An 18063-nucleotide genomic window follows, 5' to 3' on the forward strand; every position below is an offset into this window, starting at 1 on the left:
TTTTACAAATTAGTTTATGATTCATTATTTATTTTGTTTAGCACCATTTTTAATACATAATTTCCTCCGTAACCTTTATTCTAGTAAATATGAAGTGAACTCAACTCTGTATATAATTTTATAATTATTGTGTGTTGTAATTTAAACCTTATGTACGGTGTTCAGAGTACACATTGCAGTGTTACGACTGTAGGTGTGTGTGAAGTTGTTAATATTATTGAAATAAAATACATACGACTCGGAAAAGTTTTTTTATTTTTTTTTACATATTTAATACAACAAATAATAATAAATAATAAAAAAAATATTATAAAAAAAATTGTGTGTTCTAAGTTTAAGGGTTTGCGCGCGCGCATTCGTTGACAGCGGTCACGCAATCGCTGTGTCCGTTAAATAAATAATAATGTAAATTCGTTGCGGTGAAAAACGACCAAAATATGTCTGATTTAGTGAAGTGTAACGTGTGTAACATCGTAATCGATGAACTGTTAGCGTACCTACAGAATAAAATATCTGTTGTAGACGAAGAAACGTTAATAAGACTTTGCACGTCTGCATTTACGAAGGAGGAGATTGAAAAATCCAAATCTTTGTTATTTAGTGCTTTGCCAGCCGATAAACGAAAAATCCAAAGAAAAAGAAAAGGAAAGGAGAATCGTGATATGGATGATATCATAGGTCTAATGAAATCGACAGATCCGGATATATTACCAGTATACGTAGCGAAACAGCTAGAAAAACTGCCTCCGATAACATTCGATCATTTGGACTGTACGGCGTTATTAAAGGATTTGGTTAGGCTCAAAAGTGACATTGAGAGTATTAAAGAAACATATGCTACAAATAAACAGGTAGACGAACTTAAATTGGAGATTAACAATTTAAAATACGCCTCAATTCTGCCTACTCCGCTTTGCAATGTTAACTCAAAGCGAGGCGCTTGGAATATGGATAGCGGGCCTATAGGTCTATCGCATGTAGACGATTTGGTGTTATCGAGTAATAGTAAAGAACTGTCGCCAACTACCAGTACAAATAACAACAATGTAAGCCGCAGTGAGTACACAAACGTAATATCCGATGTGGTAACTAAAACGTATGGTAGTAACTCTTTGGAACAATCGGATATTCAACGCATTAAGAGTGTTAAAAGTAATACGAAGCTAAACGAACCGGTGAGTCATACGGACAATGTTTACAAACAGAGTGCTGCAGTTGTTTTAAATCAGCCCGGCGATAATAACAGTATGCAGCGGCCGGCCGATCAGTCTTCGAAATACCCTCATAATGAAAATAATACTAACGATAACGAATGGACAACAGTAAAACGGGCGAGGAACAAATACCGGTTTGCGGGCAAAACGGGTGTTGCAAAAGATGCCGAAGGAATGTTTAAAGCGGCTGTGCGTATGATACCAATGTTTATCTCAAACATTCATAATGACACAAAGGATGACGAGATTATTAATTATATTAGACAAAAGACGAATGTATCGGTGATTTTGGAAAAAATTAATATCAAAAAGCATGATAGCTACAAAGCTTATAAATTTTTTGTTCCACAAAGTAAATTGGAAATGTTTTTGGATGAAACTATTTGGCCTACGGGTGTTATCTTTAGACGGTTTGTGAACATGAGACATAGATCTTATAACGCATCGAGTAAAACGGCCTAAAACAAAATAATTATGAATAAAGAAATAATAAAATTGGCGACTTTTAACTGTAAAAATGTAAAACGTTCCATAGAAGGCATCCGAGAACTCTGTTTGTCCTGTGACGTAATCGCGCTTCAAGAGACCTGGCTGCTGCCGCAGGACATACCATTTCTGAACAGCATCAATAGCAGTTTTAGCTATACAGGGACGTCGGCAGTGGACACATCGGTGGGTATGCTGCGAGGAAGACCTTACGGTGGAGTGGCCCTGCTATGGAATAAAAGGATCTTTCCGAAATAAACGAACGAAATAAACGAATAAACGAAATATTATGGGGTGATAGAAATCAAGAACAAATTGATTTATACAATGCAGAATGTACTGAAAGTTTAAAATGTATTGATATCCCCATAGAACTTAAAACTTGTTCTAATTGTTATGTAAATAAATGTAGTTGTAAAATGAAAATTGATAAACTATATGAGGATATTGTGCGTGTTCTTAGTGATGCAGCAAAGAAATGTAAAACCTATACAAAGCGTAAGAAACCGGTGATAGGCTGGAACGACTATGTTAAGGACGCGCACAGGGAGGCTAGATTGAATTTTAAAATGTGGGTTTTGTACGGAAAACCTTCATCCGGATATACTTATGATAAAATGTGTAAATCCAGAAAAGTATTTAAATCCAGGTTGAGGTGGTGTCAAGATCACCAAGATCAAATAAAAATGGATCGGCTAGCCTATCTCCATTCTCAAAAAGATTTTAAAGCTTTCTGGAAAAATACCAATAAGATAAACGCTTCACCTGGCCTACCTGTGAGTGTCGATGGTCTTACTGACTCTAAAGATATTGCTAATATGTTTAAAGACAATTTCTTAGTCAACCCTGTAAAAGAAGCATTTGAGATGCACGATGCTGAGACCTACAGTGCCAAGGTGTCAACATGTATAACGGAGGAGGACGTGGTACGAACAATAAAGTCAATATCCAAAGGGAAATCTCCCGGTCACGACGGGCTCAGCATCGAGCATCTTTTGTATGCAGGGCCTCATGCCCCTAGAGTCCTAGCTATGTTTTATTCTCTGTGTCTAAACTATTCTTATCTGCCATCACAACTTATGAAAACTGTTGTTGTTCCTGTCGTAAAAAACAAAACGGGAAATCTTACTGATAAAAATAATTACAGGCCTATATCACTCGCGACAATTATGGCGAAGGTCCTGGACGGAATACTGAACTCGAAGCTGAATAAATATGTGAAAATTCATGATAACCAATTTGGTTTTCGACCAGGACTTTCCACAGAAAGTGCGACCATATGTCTTAAACACACAATTAACTATTATACATCTCGAAAAACTAAAGTCTATGCTGCCTTCCTCGATTTGTCCAAAGCATTTGACTTGGTTTCCTATGACATACTCTGGAAAAAATTGGATGAATTAAAAGTACCAAGCGATATTGTTAGAATTCTGCAAGTTTGGTATGGAAATCAGGTCAATGTTGTCAAATGGTCAGACATGTACTCTGATTCGTATAAGTTGAAGTGTGGCGTAAGACAGGGGGGTCTTACCTCCCCTGTCTTGTTCAACTTGTACATCAATGGCCTGATCGTTGCGCTGAGCAGTCAGCATGTCGGCTGCCATGTTGATCACGTCTGTGTAAACAACATCAGTTACGCAGATGACATGGTACTGTTGAGCGCATCGGTCTGTGGTCTGAGGAAATTACTCGCAATTTGTGAAAACTATGCAAATAGTCACGGCTTAATTTATAATGTAAACAAAAGTTATTTTATGATATTTGAGAAAGGTGGTAAAAACAATGATAATAATGTGCCTGACGTTAAACTCTGTGGTTTGACCTTGAATAGAGTTTACCTGTTTAAATACTTAGGGCAAATCATTACCACTGATCTCAAAGACGATTGTGACATAGAGAGGGAGCGAAGGGCGTTGTCTGTGAGGGCCAATATGATCGCTCGCAGGTTTGCCCGATGCTCCAAAGAAGTGAAAATCACTTTGTTTAGAGCTTACTGCACGAGCTTCTATGCGAGCAGCCTGTGGGCGACATACAAGCAAAAGTCCTACAACGACCTTCGCGTTCAATATAATAATGCCTTCAGGGTGCTGATGGGACTACCTCGCTTCTGTAGCGCATCAGCGATGTTTGCAGAAGCCCGCGTCGACTGCTTTTATGCCACAATGCGCAAAAGATGCGCATCCCTGGTGCGCAGGGTGCGAGCCAGTCCCAACAGCATACTTAGCTTAATAGCAAGTAGGCTAGATTGTAAATATATTAATCACAGCCTAAAGCTGCATGTGGCGCTTGGTGTATAGTTAGCTTATTGTATTGTTACTAACATAGTTCGTAAGTATCCTACTAACTAAATAATGAGCTTGTATCTGTGGCTTGAAATAAAGATTATTATGTCGTTATTCATTTATTCTCTTATTATTTATATAATACATTTTATAAAAAAAAAATTAACAAAATATATTATATAAAAAATATATTATATATTATTATTATTATAAGTGCCGAAACACTCATAAAAAAACAAATTTTTGTATTTGTTTTTTTTCAAAACGAATGAGCGGGATGGAAAGATGTTTTTGGTATAGCAGGTGTATCGGCAGCGGAAATATGTAGTAAAGTCCAAATATGGAGATTTGTATAAAAAAATTAACTAATTTTACATAAGCTTTAACTATTTATAATACAAGGTGATAAATGAGCAAGCGGCGACCTGAATTCGCTAAAATAACGAAGTGGAATCTCTTAGAGTATATGTAATGTGGAAACCTAAAACTGAGGGAGTGTTTCTTGCTAAGCCAATCGGCCTAATAGATTTTTTTTTTTACATTAGGCAGACATAAAATAATTCGCCTCAATGGGAAACATTCATAAAAAATCTAGCTAGATTTAGGCGTTTAAAAATAGTTGCAAATTGTCATCACTACCGTGAAATGTCACTGCTGACAATTTTATTTATATATTGTTTTTTTTTTTTCAAAGTGAATGAGAGGGATCACAATATTTGCCAAAATGCCTCAACAATCGTTTGAAAATCGAAATGTTTAGTTTATTTTAATGTGAAGTGGTAAACGAACAAGCGGCCATCTTAATTGACATTGCGAAGTGACCGTTAATTAAAGACATCCATAAATGCGTTGCCAGAAGCAAAGAAAGAGCGTATTTGCACTTTCTATTCCTCACGTCCTGCAAATTCATTTTACCTTCACGTGGCAAGGGAAAGAGGATTATTTATTTATTTCAACTATACTTGTGCGGTATAATTCCGCTTATTTTCTACTTCACTTTCACTAACAAGTGCTACCGGGTAGATTAAGTTTCTTACACAATCCGCGGAGCTTGGAGCACATGTACGACTTAGGATCTGAGCATGGGTTGAGTTTTTCCAGAGCTTTCCATATTGTATCTATCCAAGACGATATAAGTGGCGGAGATACTTGAAAGTTATCCAACCCGTTGGCCGTACGCTAAGGTGTGTCGAAACCTTTCATCATAAAGCTGAAACAGATAATAAAAAAAAGCTGTTCAGACTATAGTTAACCTCTTCCTTTTTTGAATTTACTTATCGAGCTTATAGAACCTGTGACATCAAGACTACAACATGAAGTATCGCGGTCAAGCATTAGTTTGATTGTTATTAAAAAACAAGGTTTCCAATAGTGTGTCAAAATTCTAGGATTATTAATGGGTATGTTGGTAACAGTTAGTCATTACTATCGATTAACACTTTAAAACGAGATTTCTTACTAAATCGCTTTCTTTACGTGTAATCAGTTAATACCTGGTGACATTGGAAAAGAAGTTTACGACAGAGATGAGTGCGTTCTTGAGCGAGGTTACGATCTGTGGCTCCATGAAGAAGTCTGACGGCGGCTGGAACACGGTCTGTCGCACCACTGGCTGCAGGCTGCGGTAGTTGTAGTGCCCTTCGCGCAGCTTTTCCAGCAAGTTGTACTGGAGATGCAAAGAAGTCTATTTCTAATGAGGAACATGTTAAAGTAGATTCATAGGTCTACATTTTCCTCATGCGGTTTGTTGATTTACGAATCTATTTTCTATAATTACCCATCTTGTATGAGGTCAAATTATATGTACTAGAGAAAGGTTTAACTCAAGAACTTTGTTTCTAATTATGTATATAATATACTGAACTAATAGAGTTATAAATTTATATCTTGTCTTCTTTAATTCTCAGAATTTCTAAATGAAATACTTGATTAATTTTATAACAAAATTTAAACAGAAGTCTGTATTTTAACCGCATTTTTATTTATTTGTTTTACCTGTGCCTCCGTCATATAAATATATTCAGGAAAGAGGATCCAGGTGACGACCTCGTTACACATTGGTGACGTCAGAGAACCCGCGTACGTGTAGTAAATACTAGTGTTAGGAGCGATCAATTTTCTGAAAAAAGGTAAATGTTCTCTTTCTGTACATCGTTTGAAACCTATTAAATTATTGAAGTTATCTGTTAGCGGTAACTTCGCTATTTTAGCGACTGTTTGCTATCTTATAGGATTATAAAAATTACGTAAAATAGAAATTAATAATTTACAATAATAGATCTGTGCATCAATCATTGTTAAAAATATAAAGATATAGAGTATTAATATTTTTTTTAAATCTTTTAGACCTATATTCAATTCTGATAAAACAAATATTTTAATTACAGACTGATAATATCAAAAATGATTTTATTTAATTATCTGTAATCTAAAGTCGAATCAGTGATTTTTTTCTCATTGTTATATTTACGTGTCAATCTTCAATTTGTACATATTTTAGTTGGGAAATATATTTAAATAGTATTGTGAGAAGAAAGAGTAGGTTAAAACAGTTATTATGTGTTCCGTTCGATGTCCGAAGTCCTTTATGAGAGAGTACATCGCTTCATTCCTTCCGGTGCGCCCCAACTCACGTCACGTGACAGCTCCGCCAGCGCCACTACCGACACTAGCGCCTCTAGCGGACCTAACCTGCAACTCCAAAACCCGGGAGCACGCCACCAAGCCACCACCTTGTCATTGTTGCGTCGTTTTTCAAACCGAACGGTCGTCCCTAGGTTTTCAAACAAATAGTTCTTTAAAAAGTTCTTAATTACAAAGTTATAAGTTAAAACAATTTGAAGAAGTGCGTCACGTGATATTAGAAGAGTCTACAAGAAAACTTCGACGGTCGTGAGTATAACAGCCGGCTGTTGAACCCTCTAGCTGGCCCAGCCACTTAGGGTATTCAACTTGGCGACTTTCATCACCCTACGGGGAAAGTCGTCGTTGCCGAATGCTGCAGAACAAATGGACGAAACGAGTAAGTTCTGATGGAGCCTCGAGACGTTTGTGCGGTTCGAAGACCCAAATGCAGCTCGAGCATTAACGATAGCGATGCTCGAACCTTGCGTGCTGCGGCTTCAGCTTCGCTATCTCCATACTATAGATCATGGAGGAAATGGAAATTTTATTTCGTTATCGATGTCGTTTTACATACTTATGTTGACGTTACTCATTACGGAACGCTAGTTCTTTGACCTATTTGAAATACTTCGAAGTATTAACTTCCATTATTTTTATGTTGCGTACGTGTCAATTTGTACATTATAAGATTACTGAAGCGTATTGTAACAATCAGGAAATCGTTGAGACGTGTCAAACTCCGTACGAATTGCCGAATTCGAAGCTAACTACCTCGCAAATAGTTCGATATTATAGAATAGTTAGTTAAATAAATGTCATTACAAGTAAAAAAGTTCACTGTTCTCTTGGTTTTTACAGTATAATCTTAATCGAAAAGGCTATTTCATAGTGTTTCTTTTGTTCAAACCGAAAAAGTATACACCGTCTTAGCAAAAAATAAATAAAAAGAAAATTACAAGGTACATGTGTAATAATCGTCTATAACGAAATTTGCAATGAACCAAGATCGTTAACATGTCATTTGTTTTTTAAATATATTCTACGTGCTATATGTTTCCAAGATGTTAATTTATTGAAATACATTTATTTCAAATGGATAATCCTTACCGTACTGGACGAATTTTAGTACGTCAATTACACTCAACCTTAAGTGCTACGATATACGAAGCTATAAAATAGTGTGTCAAGATACCTTTTTGGCAGTGCTCACCATGACACGCCCTCTTAGGTTCGCTACACATTCTTGTCATTGTAGCTGTTTAAACTCGTACCGCGTACGTGCTGTTCGTATTGTTAAATAGATTTCTGTCTAATGATTCATACGCCTGATACAGAGGCATAGTAATAACTATAGCAAAGTGCGGTCAAATTATTAACCTTCGTAAATAAGTTATTTGTACATCTATGCCATGCAATGAGTCGCCACCCGGTTTAGAGTTGCTAAGAATAGCTGCATGAAAATTACTTTAATAGCTGTCATTGGACCCCCCTTTCAGAAGTTATTGTTCTAAATCGTACCAAGTGTGAAACTCAAAACAGTCGCAAATATTGACATTATCGAAAAAGAAAGAGGGGGAGGGGCAATAAATAGGATTAGGATAAAACAAGGTGACTATAGGTTATTTGTGGTGGCTGTCTGGCGCAATCTCACCATGTAAAATCCAGAGTTTTAATAACAACCATAGTTAATTACCTTTTATTTATTAATCACCTTTAATACATTTTTTACTAGCATTTACCCGCGACTCCGTCCGCGCGGAGTGGAGGATAGAAGACGGGGTGAAAATTATCCTATGTCCGTTTCCTGATTCTAGGCTACCAATAGTGTAACTAACACGACTTTCCTCTATATGTATATAGATTTTTCTTTGTACTAGAAGTGATACAATCATATCAACTAGTTTTAGAACACATTTGTGTAAGAATTTAATATAAAAAAAAAAAAAAAAAAAAGATGGAACGATAGTCATGCCATTGTAGCTCCAATTTTAGAAGTACCCGCTATTACCCGTACACTCAGTAGCAGAGAACAACAGACAAAGCGAACATTATCTTAAAGTATTAACATAGTAATGTTGTCAATTAATCGAGTTGCAACCTTTAGTTTTATTTTGATACGAAATAGTTTGTGGTACTAAGTATTCGGGTTCCTTACAGATATGCTCGATATCTACAAATTTATTGTCGCTTATCGATGGCTCAATATTTTCATGGCGTTTAGGTCGCGCAGACTGCACACTTCGGCTTTTAAGGTGAATATTTTAAGATCACGTTGTAATTAACTTGTACTGTGCATTGCGGTTGTCATTGAAGCTTGACCTTCGTTTCTGCTAATCCATTACGTCACATATGTTAGCGGATGACGTGTTTGCAGTTGCACCGATGCTGTGTACATCTGTCAATTTTGCCGGTCGTCCGTTTTCGCAACCACGGTTTACGTCAACTAAATTACCTGAACGACTTCTTGATTGTGAATAAACGCAGAGTTTTACGTAATGTGCGCGTATCGCTGCTTAAGCGCAAGCTCAAGCGCTTTTACACGATAGTAGCTTTAATATCTCTGTAGCCTAAACTCGTCGCCTTTGACAGTTATAGAAGAACATTAGCCAATCTCATTTAAAACGATTACGGTGTTCCGGTAGACACGTAAAACAAGTCAAGACTTCCAAAATGTTTGCCCGGGACAAGATGAGATGGGATCGCTTAGCATTTGGCAATTGACCTCTTGAGCTGGCCCTGCCTCTTAGGATGTTCAATTCTGCGACTTTCATCACCCCACGGGGAAAGTTGCATTGCCAATAACTGTAGCGCGACAGACGCTTGTTTTTCCTTAAAGAAAGCATGGAAACTCATACTGCTTCCTCAAACTGGGACAGTACCCAATCCCAGACAGTAGTATTCGCGACGTTTCGGCGATTGAAAAGCTTACTTCAGGCACTAGTCAAGCATCTCGAAGCTCCTACTGCTCCCTTAAGCTAGGACAGTATGACTGTAAGGTGTCTTAGATTAACAAGCGTAATTCTGGCTCCCCCAAACTGGGACAGTATTACGTTATGTATACCTTCAGAGATTGACAAGTGTAATTGCACTGGTGAACGACCTTATAGCACGTATTGCTCCCTCAAACAGGACAGTACAATTGTAGAGCCTTCAAGATTGACAAAGTATTTTCCGGTTCTAGCAAAAAGTTTTAGACATCGTACTTGTCCCTCAAAGTTGGACAGTACTTCACGGCTCCTCACCGCTCACCAGACCAATAAGGCTCCGCAGGGCATATTAAGCTTAACAACAGCAAAGCTGATGCGGTAATAACGGTTCGCTACTTAACAAATTTTAATACAGCCGACTTATTACACTCGAATAGATGTTGTCGCGACTCTTTCAATAGATTTTGGAATACGACTTCGTCAGGAAAAGTTTTGCTTTCCCTGCTGCCATTTATACCATACGTTAACACACACTTGACAGTAACGGAAAAATGTATATGTTGTGGCACTCCTCTGGATGGAAACCTTTCAAGCATCCGAAGAAGAAAAGATTTTCGATGGTTTGCCCTCTGGGTCAGTTTCACTGACACACTGTCATGAGCCAACCTAGCCCCTAGAAGGGCTGTAACGCTTGATAGATTAGCTTTATTTTGTGATATGATCTCAGTACATATAAGAAAACATACATTTATAGGTGTTCTTATATTGATAAGATGTTTTGATTGCTTTTTAGCCGTTTCATTACCTAAAATAAGCTAACTGAAAGTGGAATGTCCTAAATCGCTTAACTTGAAATAATTTTTTGTTCATAATACAAATTATGCTAAGTACCGACAATCTTGTAATTCCCCGTCTAGCAGTTTGAATATAGTTATTCTACTCTTTGAACAGATAATCAAAACGGGGATGTAAGTCAAATCAGTTGACTTTTAAACATTGCAAAATCTTATTTTGTTCTTTCTTTTCTTTTTGTCATGTTAAGTCTTACGTAACTAAAATTTCACGAATTAGCTTTACGAATGGCTACGTGTTGCTTAGAAAATAACGATTTTACTTCTATCACTGTTTGAGTAAGTTATTGTTTTCTCAGATAATATATTATTATAAAGACTGATTCAGGACCACTTATCTTGCTAAATATGTCGAAAGAGCTTCACAGCTTCACATGTTTATCTTGGTGTAAGTTAAATTTCGTCTGATAGTACTTTGACGTTTCTGTTTATTTATGTAATGAAAATAGTGCTGGCAACTGCATAACGGATATTCGATGCCACGAAAATCTGCATAGAATTTTCAAAGATAGCGTGAAGTCAACCAAGCCGAACTGGGCCGGGCGGTTGACTGTGGCCTAGTCGTCCCTAGTTTACGGTGGGCTCCGAGCCCGAGAATGACGATAATGCCACGAAAAGGCTAAGCATATGTGTACTACATAGCCGAGCAAAACTGGAGCAATCGCTTTTTCAATTACTTGTATCAAGATATTCTTTTTTCCGGGTTAGTAATACAAATCATCCGAATCGATTAAATTGCGAATAGTGATCAAAATACCTCTAACGATCTTTTTAACGAAAAATTAAGTGTTTTTATCACATTGTTGCGTTCTTATTTCACAAGCCACCAGAAGATAACAAACAGATCTCTCATAAAGGACTTCGGACATCGAACGGAACACATAATAATGAAATTTTACCTGTTAATAAAATTTGTATTATGTTTCCTGAGATGTCCGAAGTCCAGACAAGTTCTTTCTGGCGGTTATTCCACCAAAATAATTCGGTTATGAGTCGAACAATGACAAGGTGGTGGCTTGGTGGCGTGCTCCCGGGTTTTGGAGTTGCAGGTTAGGTCCGCTAGAGGCGCTAGTGTCGGTAGTGGCGCTGGCGGAGCTGTCACGTGACGTGAGTTGGGGCGCACCGGAAGGAATTAAGCGATGTACTCTCTCATAAAGGACTTCGGACATCTCAGGAAACATAATACAAATTTTATTAACAGGTAAAATTTCATTATTAATAAGGAAATCATGGGAAGGGGAAGTAGATTTGGCAGAGAATTGGACGCATAAGAAGGAGAAATATCCTACTTCTATGCGTCCCCTCCTCCGATGATTAAAGGTGGGCAACGTATCTGCAATTACAGGTGTAAATGGGCAGCGGTCGCTATTTCGTCGAATTTAGGTTAGTTTGCCACCTTATAATGTAAAAAAACTTAAATCCCTGAATTTAATTTTTTTTTTCTGGTTTAAAGTTGGAGTCAATTTGGATCACGTGTACGATTAAATTTTTAACAAGATGCGATTGGTACGGAAACGTCTTATTTGAACAATTAGGATGTGGGCAAATTAACTCACAAATTAAGCCATAAATCGAACTTGGTAACATGTAGAATAATTTCACTGGCTAACAAAACATGGGCATTCAGTAGATGTATATCAACTACTTAACATTTCATTTATCTATGTCATTTGTCATGTAAGATTATTTATTTTGAGTTAAGGTAAAGTTACGAAAAATAATTGACATTACAATATTTTAACAGATTTGCTGATACAATACAAGAATATGGATAATATTAGATAGACATTTGTGACGTAGAAAGTAAGATTATCTTTTTGTTATCTTTGAATTATCTTATAATGGACAAAAATGATTAAATTACTTCATTAATTAAGTAATTGAGTAAGTTCAAGGTCAAAGCTTTACACTTTAATATTCAGTCGTTTAAGAAGGTTTAGTTCAAATATTGTTTGGTTTAACTTACAAAACTATAAATATTATTAAATTATTTAAACTTTCGTGAGACCTTATCATTAACTTATATAGGAACGGCTAAAACACTCACGTACTCATATCCGGTGTCGGCATCGACTAGTTTCGAGCCCACCGCGGGCCCTTCATCATTGTATAAAGAGATATTATGAGCTTCACATAAAAAATACAGTTTTGAAATTGACTTGCTTAGACGCGGCATAAAAAGAAAAATAAAATACTCCCATTTATATTTTTAAATGATTACAAATTGCGACAACAATCAAAAATTTGTTTGATGAAAATCCAACAAACATTTCAAATAAAACAAAAGCGTCACACATAGTCGTTCACTATCAAATAATTTGACAAACATGTATTTGACGATAAAGATCGTTTCCTGGTCTTTACTCACGTCAAGTCCATGACGAAGCCTTTGAGGCGACTGCCGACGGCCTGCAGCCTCGATATGATGGCTGTCATCTCGTCGAATGCTGTCTCCTCAGCCTCATCTTGTTCTATGATCTGACGGCGTTAAGAGAAAAGTTAGCCAATGTATCATTTACCTACATCTATTTCAATTCGTTTGCAGTCTTAACATACCTATGTATTAGAAAAATATATACGTCTCTGTCATTCCTTTGGGAAAAGCAGAGATAACAACTCCTTACCTTACCAAATAACGCTAAGATAGCGAGTCCGTCTTTCTTCTTGAGCGCACTCCTCACGTCCAGGTCGGAGCGCACATGGACCAAGTGGATTTCGACCGGGAATCTGCGCATTTATTAATAGTTTCATGAATTCTTCATTTTAAATCACAATTTTCAGAAATATGCATTCTAGTACATAGTTCGCTTAGTGGAAAAGGGTTTTAAGGTAACTTACTTCGCGCCATCTATGGCATGCTCGGAGAGCCAATGCAGGTGCATCTGTTCTAGTCGGTATGGCTGCCGCAACGGGCCGCCGCGCATCGTCGGGTGATGTTCAGGGTTGCCTTCCGTGCTGAACATTACTATACAACAGTTTCCATTGTAGGATAAGTTTTTGGACACTGGTATGTATTTATGTTCGTATGTATTTAGGTATATATAGATCTACAGATCCTCTGGTATTGAGGATGTCCTTGAACGGCGATAATCTCTTTGCTGTCTCTGCTAATCGTTTAGAAAATGTATAATGAAACGGTTTCGTCATATTGTTTTCTTTTAAATACTTACTAGTTTTATGTACTAACTTGTGTATTCGTTATTGGTGGCTGCCATGATGACAGCTTGGTACCCGGAAAGCACAACATCTCCGTATTTGATGAATTTACCCTCAAAGTCCTTTACGATGTCTGACCGCTTGATGTCAATGGGTGACTGCCGCGACCCCCCGCTCCTGCATTTCTCTCCCGGCCATTTACTTTGTTCTGTATGTTGATAACATAGTTAACTATAGTTAAGTTCCTTCATTTATTAATTTTTCGCCGTAATGATGATTTGAACAGTTGCTACTGTCGCGTGAATTCTGTTCCAAAAATTGCTAGCTTCTCCTACTCCTTCTTTCTCCCTCTATATATTAGAAAACTACATACTTTACTATATAATATAATAATACTAACTGTCGCCCGCGACTTCGTCCGCGCGCAGTTAAAAAAAAAATGAAAAATAGATGTTGGCCGATTCTCAGACCTACTGAATATGCTCAGAAAATTTCATGAGAATCGGTCAAGCTGTTTCGGAGGAGTACGGGAACGAAAACTGTGACACGAGAATTTTATATATTTGATTAAATTAAATAAAAAAAAACAAACCTTCGTATGACCAATGAAATGGATAACGTAATCCTAGGATCTCTGAAAAAAAAATTAGTATGAATGAAAAAAAAACTGACTTGATACTTTAGTTAAATTTGTATTAATTTTCACTTTTTATTTAGATAATAAGATTTACCTGTGAACAAGAGAATAGATATAATATAGTTTGCCATTGTCGGAGATGACAAAGTGGTCAGCAGTGGGTATCGACTGGTTATGAATGATTTAATTGTCGTAAGTACGTCAGTTTACAAAACAACATTCCAATAGTAAATAAACATATCTGTTATTATAATAAATATGCATACTACGTAAAAGTATCTGTTGATAAATCAATAATGAACTAATGTAACTATTGTTTTTTAAGTTACGGTCTTAGGAATTTACATAAGAATTCCTTCACATGCTATAACAGCTAGAAACGATTCAATTCTTCGTAGGATAGACAGTTTAGAAGCTATTATTAATAAGAAAATGTAAAATATTTAAAAATAAACATCAATATATTGTGCAATAGAACTTTAATATATCAAATTTTTGTGGACGGTTTACAGCATTCAATAATGCGACGTGGAAATCCGCACTCACACCAACCCTTTATTCGAGTGACTTCACTCGTCGAATTTAACACCCATTGAGATTGCGACACCCTTCCCCTATGGAGTCTATGCCCAAAATATGTGGTAAGTTCTCTACATGGTATTAAAAGCGATGCAAAGTCATGCAGTTGCATGCATGCATGCGATGCAAAGTCATGCAGTTGCATGCATGCATGCGATGCAAAGTCATGCAGATGCAGTTTTTAAGTATGGAAAAATTGTCAAGGGAAAATACTTTTATAGTTTTTGAAAAAGAATTTCTCTAATATAATAATAACACGTATAAAGGCTTATGAATGAACTGATGCAAAATGATGATCAGTTTAATACCTTACTATTTACGTTGTCTTTATTCATTTTTTTTCTGCCGAAATGATTTCTCTTATCGTCTAAAAGAAAATTTATATATTGTTTTGTGAAATAGAGCTAATTGCTTTAAACGTTTTGGAAATAATAATTATTTATTTATCTATAATAATACTAGCTGTCGCCCGCGACTACGTACGCGCGCAGTTAAATGAAAAATAGATGTTGGCCTATTCTCAGACCTACTGAATATGCTCACAAAATTTCATAATCAGAATCGGTCAAGCCGTTTCGGACGAGTAAGGGAACGAAAACTGTGACACGAGAATTTTATATATTAGAGAGATAAGAGGGATGATTTGTTTTGTTTCCATTGAATAGGCTGAGAAACTATTGAACCTATTTGAAAAATAGTTTCACTATTAGGAAGCTATGTTACCCCGGGTAACATATGATAAATTTATTTTTAATTCTTCGCGGACGAAGTCGCGAACAACTGATATCTTTTATAAAAAAAAGATGACATTGCTAAAGCTGACAGTAGTATTCGTAGACATAAAAGTAAAAATTATCTTATCACTAGCCATTGAAGTATGTTGAACTGTTAAAGGAAACAATGAAATTAAAGCATTTAGGTAAGAATGCCGGATGATTTATTACCTAGAATATCAGTACGCGACAGAATTATAAAATTTAACTGATTGTAAGGTAATAAAACGTTATTATCTAATACCAGGTCTTACATAAGTTTTTATGTAATTTAATTACAATACGTGAAGACGAGAGTTATATTTGTGTTGAATCGAAATGTACATATAATTAGTGTATACTTATCGTGGGCTTCTGACAAAATCTCCGTTTAATACATATTGGAACGAAGTTCCTTATCGCGCGTTGTGAAAGGGGGCTAGACGGAAAAATTTTTTACGAAAAGTTGTCACGACACTTTTTGCTATAGTAACCATGGCAACGACGTGACAATATATAACGAAAATTCATAGGAACTTCGTTCCATTCGGGTGTCCCTTGACCTCTCAAGTTTTTTGTTCTCTCTATTTTGGCAAAGATAATGACAAGGATGACGATATGATCAGAAACCTATTGTAAGTCTGCTTTTATGGTCAAGTCTTTGTTTCCAACAGTGAAATTGACTGCAGTGATATTTGTATTAACTTATTGTTGTCTCTATTTTTATAAAGAGAATGTGAGGGATAGTTATATACAAGTTTGTTGACAGTCGAAACCGTACTTCAACTGTCCTATGTTAGTACCTATTAAATATGCTTTGGTTCTACGTAAGCACAAATATTAAATTTATATCTTAAGCCCGCAATACACCTTCAGTTTTAAATGTAAAGTCCGACTTCATAGATAAAACTGAAGGTGTGTAGCTGGCTTTATTAAATGCATTTACATTTTATTAATAAAAAAATTTAGCAGTGCATTGTCACTTGAATGACAAAAGGGGAAACTTTTTTAAAATACTTTTTTTATGTACACAGTGAATACTTTACTTTTGGAAACAACAATGATATGTGTGCGGATAATGAAGTCTCGGTCAAAGAGAACTTCTCAATACTTTAAATTCACTGCGACTTTTGACTGCTAAAACATCTTTCACTCATTTCCAAGAAACCAGAGACAATAATAAGTTTTTCAAGGTACAAAAACATTTGATACAACAAAAAGAAAACAAAAGTCTCACATATGAATTAATTTTATTATATCAATAAAGAACACAATAAATAACAACCATGAGATATTTATTAATTTAATTTAAGAATAAAAAATACAAATTATTTATTCCATACGTGTACATACACAACTTTTCACATACAATATATCACACTGGTGTTCATTTATCACGAAAAAGTTTTTTTGAAGAAAAAACTTTTTAAATTTCGAATCACATGATAAAAATTCTCACATTTCCGAAAATTAATTTATTCCACACCTTTACATAAAGTTAGCATACGCTTTAATATAAATTACATTTATGAAAAATAACTTTTATTTAGTATAATAAAATAATTATTTAAACATACATAAAATGTAAATATATTTCTATCTTAAATAAAACAACACATTTCTAGCGATTACTAAAACTTAATTAACGTATTAAAATAAAAAAAAAAAAAAATCATTGTTATACTGTTAAAAATTATATTACGATGTCCTTAACTGTTAAGAATAAATAAATAAAAATTAATAGAAAAAATGATAGTTTTTTTTCTATTCAATAAATAATATTAACTTTAACTAAATAATTTCAATTTACTTTCAATACGCATTGTTTCTTACTTTATCGTACATTTAATGTGTTTGGATAAAAAAAATACTAAACCTAAATATTATTTTATTGTAATTTTTTTAGTGCTATGCTTTGTTTAAATTATTTTATTATTTTATTATTTAATTATTTTAGGGATTATTTTTCTTACATTTATATGAGACATAGTAGATAAACAATCGTGTCATTAAACATTATCTATTCAATTAGTAAGATTAATCGTTTTTTTTATCAAAATCTGGTATGAATCGGATCAGATTGATATTTATATAAATTATTAAAAAAAACCAGCTGTTTTAATTTCGTATAACTTACTGTCAACGTACCTCCCTAGTAGAGTTGGCGACAGGCAGTTGTCCAGCCGTAAAAATTTCAGCCAAAACTTTAAGGTGTATAAAACCTTATGTGCCGACCCCACGTGAGAAGGAAAAGGCCAGGGATATGATGATGAACTAAACGTGTGTGCTAAACAGCATCAATGTATCAACGAGAAGTGGCTATAATTACTAAAGACCAGAGTATATAGAGTTAAATAAATTCGTTTAAAAATAAAACCTTACCCAACTGTCTTTATGTATTGCTTATAGGAAACATGTTCGCATACAAAAAGCATGTAAATGTCGTCAAAATGTTATTTTTAAAATAGGTCTAGCTGTCGACCGCGACTCCGTCCGCGCGCAGTTAAAAAATGGGGGGGGGGGTATGAAAAATAGATGTTGGCCGATTCTC

General features: G+C 35.5%; 2 protein-coding genes across 2 annotated transcripts; one reads left to right on the plus strand and one right to left on the minus strand.

Moving 5' to 3' along the window:
• Positions 1-2518: 2518 nt before the first annotated feature.
• Positions 2519-4063, plus strand: LOC123721266. The gene is made up of 2 exons (XM_045679495.1): positions 2519-2666; positions 2955-4063. The coding sequence occupies exons 1-2, from the start codon at positions 2519-2521 to the stop codon at positions 3998-4000; spliced, it is 1194 nt and encodes a 397-aa protein (XP_045535451.1). The 3' UTR covers positions 4001-4063.
• A 943-nt stretch (positions 4064-5006) lies between these two features.
• Positions 5007-14312, minus strand: LOC106711822 (carbonic anhydrase 1-like). Its single transcript, XM_045679496.1, has 8 exons — positions 14276-14312; positions 13576-13752; positions 13227-13353; positions 13013-13115; positions 12757-12866; positions 5981-6104; positions 5479-5651; positions 5007-5195 (listed from the first exon to the last, which is right to left on the minus strand). The coding sequence occupies exons 1-8, from the start codon at positions 14310-14312 to the stop codon at positions 5165-5167; spliced, it is 882 nt and encodes a 293-aa protein (XP_045535452.1). The 3' UTR covers positions 5007-5164.
• Positions 14313-18063: the final 3751 nt, after the last annotated feature.

The sequence above is a fragment of the Papilio machaon genome, chromosome 9 (genome assembly GCF_912999745.1).
Source record: "Papilio machaon chromosome 9, ilPapMach1.1, whole genome shotgun sequence".
NCBI classification, from domain to species: Eukaryota; Metazoa; Arthropoda; class Insecta; order Lepidoptera; family Papilionidae; genus Papilio; species Papilio machaon.